This window comes from Triticum urartu, chromosome 7A (assembly GCF_056163025.1).
Source record: "Triticum urartu cultivar PI428250 chromosome 7A, HENAU_Tu73, whole genome shotgun sequence".
NCBI lineage: Eukaryota > Viridiplantae > Streptophyta > Magnoliopsida > Poales > Poaceae > Triticum > Triticum urartu.
In genome coordinates this window covers 65,868,003-65,881,045 of record NC_141879.1, presented here as the reverse complement: position 1 = coordinate 65,881,045, position 13,043 = coordinate 65,868,003, and the positions used below count along the sequence as shown (strand labels likewise).

The window sequence follows — 13,043 nt, the reverse complement described above, 5'->3', positions numbered from 1 at the left end:
GTCCCGACGGCCTCGTCTATGCCGACGGCCCCGTCGGCATAGATGGATGTATGCCGGCGGCTATTCTACGCCTACGGCCTATCCTTGGCCGTCGGCATAGGTCCATAGATGCCGACAGGGGCCGTCGGCATAGGTTTGGCCGTCGGCAACCCCAGTTTTTCTGGTAGTGAAGAGAGAAGGAGAATAGGAGAGATAGATGAAGAAGATGGAGATGACATGTAGGCCTGGGTTGTCAGTGAGGGAAACGAATGATTTCGACCGGGATTGTGCTTCCAAACAGGTCTAGGCTTCGTTTAGGGTTGAAAACGATCGGGATTAGAGAGGACATGGTGTAAACTTCAGGGACTTAGAGGTGAGGGTTCATTTGCAACGAGCTCTATAAACTCGAGGTTTAAATCAGACTTCACTTGCCAGACAGTTGTGGCGATGGCCAGCCAGACGGCCACCAGGTCTATCCGGACAAGGGTAGCCATACCACAAGGCCGGTCACGTGGTCTCACTCGGTGCCAGCAGGGTTGTTTTGCTCGCGCGAGTCAGGCACAAGGCCTGGCGGGTTTGATCCCTGAGGGTTTTTTCGGGGACCTTCCACATCTCGGGTCATGGCAGTGTCAGGATTCTTCATGGGCATTTATTTCTTTTCCTCGAGGTTGTTCTGTTTTCATATAAGTTCGTTGTGTTATGCTGCACCTTCGTTAGTGCCTTTCTCTCGCTTTGTTTCGGTACCACCGGTGTCAAACGCAGCCTCAAGTTTGACGCTCTCCGGCGTAACGGTGGCCAGACGCAGGGCCTCAAGGATGTATAGGAGGTTATCACCGTGAAGCCTGGTGAGGCTGGTGTGTGTCGCGCCGCCTGGTCGCGTGGGCTGGAGCTTGTCCAGGAAGGTGATGGCGTCCTCCTCGTACCAAGGTCTAAGCTGGCGTGGAGGATGTGGCACGGACGGAGCCTTCTCATCCTGCCGACTGCCAGCAACATTCAGAGGTGCTCCTCGGTGACATGTCGCAGGCCCCTGGCCTTTTTCCTGTTTTTTCTTTTTTGTTGTTCTTTAGGCAGTTGTGATATCTAATGTATCGGAAAGAGTGAAGTGCATCCTAGGTCCTTGAACTATTTTTGTGGTGTCACGTAGGTCCTTAAAATATGAAAAGTGTCATCTAGGTCTTAAAAAATTGATGTATGAATAATTTCGATCACAAATATTATCATACATGAACAGACGTATCCTTTGAGGACCTACATGACATCTAGGTCCTAAATAAGGGGACCTACGTGACACCTCTGAATGACGATGTCTGCTCCAAATATTATCATTTGATGTATGAATAATTTCGGTCACAATCATCCAAAGATCATAGTATCATCGTTGAATCGTTCGCCTTGGCCTGCAGTCCGGGATTGTTAAAATATGTTCACGGACCAATGCAAGTTACTTCCGAGTTAGGTAATGAGGTCAAGTATAGAATAGAACTAGAAATGTATCATTGTCTCGGAGACTTCCGAGTTTGGAAGCCACGTCCGTAGATAGCAACCCGCAGAATTCAGCCCGTAGCGTTTAGCATTTTCGAATTTAAGTCCTCCCTCGATGGCAACAAGCTATATATCAACTCCCTGCTGTACGTAGTTAATAAAATATACGTTATGATTGCAAATTTTTGGATGAACATGACATGTTGATTTCTGGGTGGAGTACATGTCACTGTTTTCGGGTTTTTTTCAGAAGAGAAATACAATTTTCAATTTACCCAGTTGCTAATGGTAAGTGCAGGGCTCCCCCTTTGTGTATTTAATAGAGTGTAGAGTGTACAGAGGCTTAACCACCAATATTGAACGAACAAACAAGCAAAGCTGTAGATTATCAACAAACAATGGTGGCCATGGCATGGTTGTTGGTTCTCTTGCCATTAGCTGCATGGGCATCCACTGCATCTAGCTCCCTGGCGAAGGCAGGCTGCCCGGCGCGATGCGGCGGCGTCGACATCCCCTACCCGTTTGGCATCGGGGCTGGCTGCTTCCGCCCAGGCTTTGAGATCACCTGCGACAACATGACACCATTTCTGCCGGATGCCACCGTCGGCCAGTCGCGCCCCGAGCCCGTGCCCGTGCTCAATCTGACCGTCATGCCGCAAGCGCAGGTCCGGGTGCTGCTGCCTGTGGCGCACCAGTGCTTCGACGCCGCCGGCAACGAGACGACCGGCAGCTTCGACCGCAGGCTGACGGTCAACCCGGTCGGCGTGTACCGCATCTCCAGCACCGCCAATGAGCTCTTTGTCCTGGGCTGCAGTACCTTCATATACGCCGGAAGAGGGAGGCCGGCGCTCCGGCGAAAGAACGTGACAACCTATGCCTACTTCAGCGGGTGCGTGGCCTACTGTGACAGCGCCAAGAGCGCGCGGGATGGCATATGTGACAGCATCGGATGCTGCCGCGTCGACATCCCGCTGGCGCTCACCAACACTAGGATGAGGTTCGGCAAGTGGCCGCACGCCGGCGTGGAGTTCAGCCCTTGCAACTACGCCTTCATCGTCGAGAGGGGCCACTACGTCTTCAAGGCCGCTGACCTGAGGAGGAACCCAGAGTCAGACCCAGCCAGGCGCTGGACCATGCCGCTTTGGCTTGACTGGGCCATCCGCAACCACAGTAACTCCCTGTCGTGCCCCCGGGCGAAAGAGACGCTGGGATACGCTTGCGTGAGTAAGTCCAGCGAGTGCGCGAATTCAACCAATGGCATGGGATATTTCTGCATATGCACGAAAGGCTACCAGGGGAACCCATACCTTCATAGTGGATGCACAGGTAAGGGACACGGACCGACCCAATGTTATTGCTATCAAAGGGTTATTCATATTCATCGCATAAAAAGTATATATTTCTATGCCCAACTTGGCTTAATGCTTCTGTGTTTTATGTAGATATCGATGAGTGCAAACAGCCAGAATTATATCCATGTTTCGGCAAATGTACCAACATGGATGGATCTTTCGAGTGTAGGTGCCCACGAGGATACAACGGCGATGCCAGTGAACCTAATGGATGTGTGAAGTCCATAAACACAAGTGAGCACCATAACAACTGAGTAGCTTTTACCTTCTTTAGGATCAGATCAGAATGCATATAAACTCTCTTAATGTCAAGCACAACTGGCTTAAAGCAAGTTGCCATTTTCGTTCCAAAATGCTACTCCCGCTTTACCAAAATGTAAGACGTTTTTTGGTTTTGCACAAGACATCAAAAACATCTTACATTTTGTTATGGAGCAAATATTTGTTTTTTTCCTTAGTAAAACATCTATGAGTCTGACCAAGTCTATAAAAAATAGACCAATATCTATAACAACAAATTAGCTCCATCACAACAACTATGAAATAGGCTAACATGGTGTATTTATTTTGTGTCAAAGATGCTGGTATATTTCTCAATAGCCATGGTAAACAGCAAGTAACATTTTTTTGTGACAATATTTGTTTCTTCTCAATCCTATTTATAGACTCCTTTGTTGTTGTAAACGTGATCAATGTGCTCACATGATTTAGCTCCATATGAGTATATTGCATGAAAAAAAAATTAATCTGTTATGCAATATAGATTGTTATGAAATTAAATTTTAAATATGTTATTGCAAGTGCCAACAATCCCTAAATAAACCATCCTGCCACACAATCTTTTATATCTCAATAGCTAAGTTACACTAACATATTTATCTCAACATGCAAGCATGTCACATCAATGCTCAACTTGTATAGGAAAAGGCTGACCTCAACATGCAACCATGCATAAGAAAAGGCCACCTCAACATGGAACATGCATGGGAATTTTCATTCTGCTATGATATTTATATTATACAATAATCAAACAGAATAAATCATTTGTTATTACTTCAAATATTCATGTTCCGTTCAAAAAATTTCATTGCAATATTCTGCAAAACATTTTTGCGACAGTGTGTGTGGTATCACCTAGTTATATAAGAATGGAATTCCACCATCTTATGTAGAAAAAAATGAAATAAGAAGAGGATCCAAGATAAATGTAGTGAATGATTGATAGAAATATGTCAAATCCTAAGATATAGTGTGACGATATTGTATAGGTAGCGTGTCTATAGACCGACATCCGTCTGCAAACATGTATAGCTAATATTCCACTATTTGATCCAGATGTCTACGCACAATACAACTATTAAATAGTCTACAACAAGTAAGATCAATTAGCAATCTATTATATATTAAAACAGAAGACAAATTAGTCATCATATTGTTCCACATAGGCTAAATTATCTAATCCGCTAAATCTCCGTTAACCAATGAAATTAACAGTCGAGATTTAGAACTAGATCTGTATAAAATACATTTAGTTTGGACAAACACACACATATTGGCTCGGACAAGTACAGAAACAGGGTGCACCAACAAGGTGGCTTTCCAAAGGTGCTACATATACATGCCTTTTGAAAAACACTCCACTTTTGGACGTACATGCTTTGTTTTCTTTAACACAATACAGACGCAAGCGCTCATAAATACGTGCATACACTCACCCTATGAATGCACACACGCTCACCCTACCCCTATGAGCACCTTCGATAGACTGAGCCGACATATTATCTTGAGATTTTACGAAGTCACCGTAGGCACCTCGTAGTCGACTGAAATGTCTCCTCCCACTAAACGCGCATCGCCGGAAATCCTGAAATAAATATAGGATAAATGTGAGCACCAGTACTTTAACCCTGGTGTGCTGGCGAAACCACTATCCTTCTAACCATCCAACCACAGATTGGTTCGCGCACATGCTTTGTTTTGGAAGGGAAAAATCAATACCGCTTAATGTATATGTGTTGATCAAAGGCAATTGCTCCAAAGAAATTGGACCCGGTATTCTGGCGAACATCAGATATTTAGGCATGGAAAATTGACGTTTTTATGAAAAATTATGTTTGCTGAAGGCAGCAGGTTTAGTTGATGAGCATGGCGAATCCACACCGGTTTATTTTTTTTGTCAGAAAATCGCCGTGCTTGTCTACTAAATTTTCCGTCCTCATCCAACATAAATTGCAATGAAAAATGTTTGATTTTCCATGCCTAAAAAACTGATGTCGATTTTTTAGCATTTCCGAGGAAATTTTCTCTTTAAATTGATTGGACAGTCCTGATGGGCCATTTCTAAGTTAGTGTCTCCCTTAAAGAGAGCCTCTCTTAAAACTTCACTACACATACGTCCTTGCATTGATCTAAAAAAAGACATATGTCCTTGCACTAATATAAAAAGAATATCACCCAGACTATTCTAGAAGAATAATATCGGTTGGACTGGACACCAGTAATACAGACATATATGTTTTGCTGGAAAAATAGATACATGTACAAAATATTTTACAATGTGTCTAATTAGAATGATTGAGATTAAAAGATGAAAATACATATAACATCTGTCGCGTCAAATAAGCCTTATGATTACGTACATCATCCGTCCAGCTGCATGGAGCCGAATGCACAAGGTATGTTTGACATGTGTACGTATTTTCTCATCTTTCTAAAAAGATGCTTCTGAAAGTAAGAATTAGCTTCAAAACAAGGAAGTAGAACTTTTATAAGATTGTTTTAAACTATATTTTCACTATGTAAACGTGTAAGCATGCACTTCACACACACAAAAAGAACGATTTCATGAATATTACTGAAGGTTAGAATCAAACAAAAGCAAGTTAATATAGCTAGGTGGAACCAAGCATATTTGAACAATGGATCTGACACACACAGGACATTATATATATATATATATATATATATATATATATATATATATATATATATATATATATATATATATATATATATATATTCCATCTCTTACACATCTATGGCTACATACATACTTATGAATGCTTCCGTACTTCCTTATTTCTAGCCTTCCGGCCTATTTATCTTGCGTATGCACATCCACATGCACATCATCATTCAATACAAACATGTCAGAAGAGTGAATGAAATATAATATTTGAGGATTTTTAAATATAGATATTCCATTTGACTTAGATAGCTAAGCAACAAAGCTCATCTTAAGAAGATGATCACAGTGAAAAGTACGCTTGCCATGAAATAGAATAAATAAAATCCATGAGTACAATACGGCAAATGAGGATAGTGTTGGAGAACACAGGAAAACAAGGTTTATGTACAAACTAAAAATTGTATGACTTAGAAGAAGAAAATAGTAAGATTTAACTTGTGCTGAAAATCTCCTAATAAAATGTCTACAGAAAGAACTCAATGAATGAGTGGAAGAGACATAAAGGCACTCCCTCAGTTTCACCATATTTTTCCTCATGCCACCCTGGACATAGACCAAGGAACCAAAAAATAGGCATTTAGCTCAATCACAAGGTGTTTTCTTCCGATTCATACAATATGTGGCATGATTGATACACGTTAGTAACTTTAGTAAAGTAGTAATAAATGAAAAAATGGAGAAGGATAGGACAAGATAAATTTAATGCTGATAAATAATTTTAGTGAATAAAATTATTATAACTTTTAGGCAATTTATAATAGTCAAATGAAGAAAAAATAAATAATTTTAGTAATGTACATAAGTGTTTCATTTTCTCCATTCAGTAATAATTGTCCCGATCTTCTGTATTTCTTTTATTAAGATGCTAACTTGGGAAACAATAGGTCGAGGTTCAAAAGTGGATTCCTAATTCAACTAATACATTTGTGTGGGTTCAGTAACCAACTAAGAAGTCATGCAGAATAAGTTATGCATCATATACTTATAATGTAAACTTCCCTATAATAGTCAATGTCTAACTAAATAATGTACTACTGATGTAGACACGAGTAAAAGAGAACATATGAATACACAAGGCTTTCTGCTATATTTTCTGCCTAAACAACAAATCATGAGTTCGCCAGCTATGCATGTTGGCTATTTTTTAACAGTTAAACTTAAATCTGGTTGTGGTACTAAAAAGCTGAAGATTTAACTCCATAGAAAAATAAAATCAATTAATAAGTAGATGGGAGACAAACACAATTGACATGAGATAATTAACATAATATATGGTAATACATGACAGATCTAGCCGCGCGAATGCGCTGGTCACCATGCGACCTCACCTTCAGCTCATGACCGAGAAAACAATTCAACTATGTTACACCCTTAGTGCCGCGAAGACAATTATAAACCTTTTCTCTAGTACCGTTACCAAAATACTTTACTTATAAAGATTTACCCCATATGATGCACACAACGTCTACTATTGATCTTTAATCTAAACTAGGCAATGATTATACTAACAAATTGAAGAGTAAATATGGATCTATAAGCCTTGCAAAACACCACAGATAATATGATCATAAAGTAATAATTTCTCTCGTATCATAGGTAATTGCAAGAACTATGTCAGATTGATCAGAATCAATCATGTAAGGTGGCTCATGTGATATTTATATTGAACAACAAGGGAGAGATTGGTTCATATCTATTAATGCAAACCCATAGTTTAGAGGGTGGAAAACTCCCACATCATCATGGGAGAAGCAAATATTGATGGAGATGGCTAAGGCAATAGTTCCCGCCTCCAGCAACAGTTTTCGCCTCGAGTCACGAAGTGGCGGCGACTAAAATTGTGATATTATTATGACAGACTTTTTGGGTATATATAAGCCAGTGGGAAGAAATTATTAGAGGGAGGACCTAATGGCCCCACAAGCTTGGCTCAGGTACTACATACCCAAGGCACCTGGCGAGGACATTTGGGCCCCTCGGACCATTCTCAAGTGCCTCTTTCTAGTGAATATGTGCTTTCAACCTAAAAATCTGTCCCGATTTATCATATTTTTCTAAATTACGGAAACTACTTGTCTCCCTTAAATCCACAAAGAAGAAAGTTTCCTTCCCAGCACTTGGTAGATATGTTAGTCCAAAAATAAAAATAAAACATGCACATTTAAAAAGATTATAACATGAAACATGTAAAAAATTATACACATATTTAGTAGGTATCATGACCCCACAACTGTATCTCTCCCGTTACCAAGAATTTAAGCCGTAAATTCAACCTTGTATCTTTACCCTCATCTATTTGAGTTATGTCATATGAGACCCTAATTTCCTACCAAATTGATCTATTTCTTGCAGGTTTAATAATTGGTCTATCAGTTTCTAGTGGCCCAGCTATTATACTTTTGTTTATCAGCTCAAAGATAATAATCAGCAAGCTTAAGCGTCAAAAGGAACAAAAAGTGAGGAAAAAGTTCTTCCATCAAAATCGTGGACAATTGTTGCAAAAATTGGTATCTCATAGGTCAGACATTGCAGAGAGGATGATTATTCCTTTAAAGGAGCTGGAAAAGGCTACAAACAACTTTCATCCAACTCGTAAACTTGGTGGTGGAGGGCATGGTACCGTGTACAAAGGGATTTTGTCAGACTTGCATGTTGTGGCCATCAAAAAGTCAAATATTGTGGTCAAGAGTGAGATTAAAGATTTTATAAATGAAGTTGCTATGCTTTCACAGATCAACCATAGGAACATCGTAAAGCTTTTTGGATGTTGTCTTGAGACAGAAGTCCCGTTGTTGGCTTATGAGTTCATTTCCAATGGAACCTTATGTGATTATCTTCACAAGAAACCACTAAGATCAATACCTTGGAAAGACATATTAAGGATTGCAACTGAAATTGGCAAAGCTATTGCTTACCTTCACTCAGGTGTTTCTGTCCCTGTAATACACAGAGATATCAAGTCTACTAATATACTTCTTGATGATGCTTTGACTACAAAGGTGTCTGACTTTGGAGCTTCAAGACACATCCCTAAGGATCTAATGGGGATAACAACAGCGGTGCAAGGAACTTTAGGATATTTAGACCCTACATACTTTTATTGTGGCCGGCTAACAGAAAAAAGTGATGTTTATAGCTTTGGAGTAATTCTTGTTGAGTTGCTAACGAGGAAGATGCCAATTATATATAGGTCCCCCAAAGATGACGGGCTTGTTGCACATTTCATTGAACTACTTGGAGAAGGTAAATTGGTAGAAATACTAGATCAGCGTGTCATGGAGGAGGGAGGGAGCCAAGTGGAAGAATTAGCTGCTCTAGCTGTATCATGCACAAAACTTAGAGCAGAGGAGCGACCGACCATGACATTAGTAGAGATGACACTAGAAGCCCTCCGAGGACCTAACGAGTATGTTTGGGTTAGGGATGATCTACCAGTAGAAACACATGAGGGGAGTTATTCCACAAAAAGATATTCATATCCTATAAGAAGATCAAGCTTGGAGAACGCGAGCAGGCAATATACCCAGGAAGAAGAGGTCATGTTCTCTGCGAGCTACCCCCGATAGTCATGCTTGTAGTCTATACATGATAGAATTGTTCTGCAATCTGCTTGTTGTTTAACAAATGCATGTACGTTAAATAGTTCTCACATCAATTTGTGGGTGCTTTTGTTGGTTCCTTAGTTTTTATGTCCACTTAATAAATTTCCTTTAGTTCCTCGACTTATTGTTTCAGCACTGAACAACTAGTACAACTGCCTTCATCATGCGGAGACTTGTCATATGTTACATGTATATGTATTCTTATTTTCAAGCTAGGTTGCCCATTTTCCATTACTCACATTTTAAATGATCATCTCCAATTGAGAGGATGCATCGACAAATTTCCTTCTAGAAATGCCAGTTAGACTTTTTTTCCTTATTGGGCTACTCGGTGCTCGGCCACACAGAAGACGTGGACAATTTTTTTACCATTTATGGGAAAATATTTTCACAAACTATACTAAAAGTTATTTTAGAAAAATATTTTTATTTTACTATATATAGAAAATGTTGAAGGTTTATTTCATAAATGTTCATCATGTGTTTATACAATTATTATCATGTATTAAAATAATTTTACCATGCATTTAAAAAAATATTATTGTTTACCTAAATATATTCAATGTTTAACAAAAAAATCAACATTTATTTAGAAAGATGTGGCATATTTCAAAATAAAATTAACAGTAATTTAAAAGATGTGCAACTTAAAAATGTTCATCTTATGTTTAGAAAATTTTCAACGTGCATTTATGTATTAAAAATGTGCGATGTCTATCTAATAGAGTTCAACGTGCATATTTTGAAGTTGAAAAAAGTTATAAAAATATTTTATTGTTCACCATGTATTTAGGAAGTGCCTAACGTATATTTAACAATTTTTCAAAACTTACTTTGGAAAATGTCCAACATATATTTAGAAAAGGAAAAAAAAATAGAGAATAGTAGAAACAATAAACAAAAGGAAACACAAAAGGGTAAAAGTAAAAATAATATGGACTACAAACATAACAGAAAAAAACAAAAGAAGAAGTAAATAAATAAGGAAAGGAAAGGAAAGCGGCAAAATTTAACATGGAAAATTGAAAAAATACAAGAAAAAGAGAAATAAAATAAATATAAAATAGAAAAAAGTGCAAGGAAGAGGGGAAAATAATATTAAAACTATAAAAATAAAAATAAGAAAGTGAAGTAAAAGAGACGAAAATGAAAGTGAAAAATGGGCATGCTCGACCAGTCTAAGGAGCAAGTCTCGTACAAAAATGACCAAGAAAAAACTTCATGGACACAAAAATACCGACAAATGGTACATCGAGGTGAGGGTGTACGGTATAGGAGGTGAGGGATGTCATTGCCGATAGGGGAGCGGCAAGTTGGCGGCTCGTTCCGGGAGCAATAGTGATCGAGCGGGAAGTCTCAATTTAATTTTTAATATATTTGAGAAGCTTTCTATTTTCCGGTTAATTTTGATAATAGATCTGAAGCTTTTCATAAAATAAATGACCAACATATGATACATCGAGGTGAGGGTGCATAGTATAAAAGATCAGGGCTCCTATATCGGGAGCGCCACTTGGAGGAACACTGCGCCTCCGCGCTGAGCCAGCGCATGTAAGGCGAGTGCTCGGTTTCCCCTACTCAACCGCAATTTCACCGGGCCCGTTTGACCAATTGACCGGTGAATTGCTGACTTTAAAAGATATGGTAAGAGTGAGAAAAAGGAAATTCAAAAGAAAAAGGAAACCATGAATTCAAAAAAGTTCATGGATTTTGAAAAAAAATGTTCGCAAACTTCAGCAAAGTTAATGATTTTTTAAAATCATCAATTCTGAATAAAATTTCATCAAACTTGAAATAAAGTTCATTAAATTTGAAAAAGGTTCATCAAATTTGATAAAATGTTCACTGATTCAGGGAAAATCTCATCAAATTAAAAAATGGTTCATCGAACTTTAAAAAGTTCATGGATTTGAAAAAGTTCATAAAATTTGAAAAAACAGCATTGATTTTGAGAAAAATTCAAACATTTTAAAAAAATCACCAAATTTTTAAAAAGTTCATTGATTTTGAAAAAAAATCATGCATTTTGAGAAAAGAAAATAAAATAAAAGGAAAAGAAAGGAATAGAGTAGAAAAAGAAAGAAAAATAAATAACACCGGTCCAAAAAAACAGATCAAAAAAAGGAAAAGAAACCGGTTAGGAACATAGCTTCTGGCGAACTGAATAAATAATAAAAGGGAGAAACAAAGTAAATAGGCACAAACCGCTAGCTGGCCTTGTTGTTACTGGTGATGTCCTTGATAAGGTCTGGAGTTTGAATCCTTCGGCCGCACCCTTTCTTGAAAATTAACAGAGAAGGTAAATGGAAATAGCATTTATGAAAGGTAGGGGGTGTGTCCCCGTTTGCGGGTGCCTATAACGGGCACAACGGGCGCCATATAGGAAACACCCCTATGTCGATCTACTAAAGCAAGGCGCTATAAGATAAGTGACATATAGGCATGCCCGAGTGACCGGGCTATTTTTATTTTTGTATGGGAGGGAGAGTCGCAAAAGAGTGAGGTTGTTGGGCTGACCCACCTAACAAAACTCATGATCTGACTTTTTATCAAGTGAAAAATCATATGTAAACTTATTGTCTTTAATATTGGTGTATCCTGTCTATAAACACAGGATTTAGCGTTCCATCACAATGCATATTCAATCCTACACATCTCTAATATTCCAATCATACCTATAACCCAAAGTGGGTCTTTGGTTTTCTCTTTCGCGCCCCGTTCCTCCACGAGCTAGCACTACCAATGGGCGAGGATCTAGGGAAGGCGGCACCACCAATGAGATGGTGGGGGATGGAGAGAAATGGATCGGTGGCCACTAGTAGAGTCTGTAGGGCAAAGGTCGCCATCTTCAGATTTGTAGCCTGGTGCAACCGGGGGAGGAAGGGCTTGGAAGCTAGTGGCTGAGCATGAGCCATCGATGCCAAGAGCAACAACACAGGGAGAGGGCACCTGTGTGAAATGTGTGAAGGGCCCATCAGGGCTAGCGAACAATTGTTTTCGCCAGTGCATAACGAGAGAGTTGTTCTTGTCTTGATATATCTCGGAAGATTTATAATCATCAAAAGAATGTTTTTCCTATCATTCATGTCCCATACAAAAGGTTTTGCTTGGTTCTAACGTGGACCCGTAGTAAATTATTTATTCGTCCCATTTGCGCGCAACACAAGCAAATACTTATTTGAAACTTATAAGTAGCAAACTTATAAAAACAATTGGGCTGCAGCCATCGTATCTCGAATTAGTCAACACAAAATCTCTGGAGGATTGTAACATCGTAGCAACATGCATGTCATGGATATCTTATTGTTGCCACTAGAAGCCTTGTAGGTACCGACTGTGAAGGAAAGCCCTCATCTATAGTGAAACACATACGAGATCGACGGTTGCAACCGTGCCATCAAATGACATACTAAGATGGAGGCAACTGGTGTTTTGGAAACTGGAGAGAAAAGGCCCCGCTCATGAACCAATCAGAGTGTGAAATCATTTGCCAACTCATGAGACACCCAGTGCACCTTGCCATATGCCCTGAGCGGTGAGCCATGACGAGGTCAGATCCATCCTCTCCAATGATGAGTCAAAGTTTTATGGTTTTTCGTGAGCCAAAGGTGATAGCCAAACACTACAGGCATCACCAATCCAACCTATGATGTGCCTCAT

At 39.4% G+C, this 13,043-nt stretch overlaps 1 protein-coding gene across 1 annotated transcript; it reads left to right on the top strand.

The window, feature by feature from the left end:
* Positions 1-1,868: 1,868 nt before the first annotated feature.
* LOC125518323 (wall-associated receptor kinase 2-like) lies at positions 1,869-9,353 on the top strand. Its single transcript, XM_048683201.2, has 3 exons — positions 1,869-2,787; positions 2,904-3,047; positions 8,134-9,353. Exons 1-3 carry the CDS (start codon positions 1,869-1,871, stop codon positions 9,345-9,347), a joined length of 2,277 nt encoding a protein of 758 aa, XP_048539158.2. The 3' UTR covers positions 9,348-9,353.
* The last annotated feature ends 3,690 nt before the right edge of the window (positions 9,354-13,043 follow it).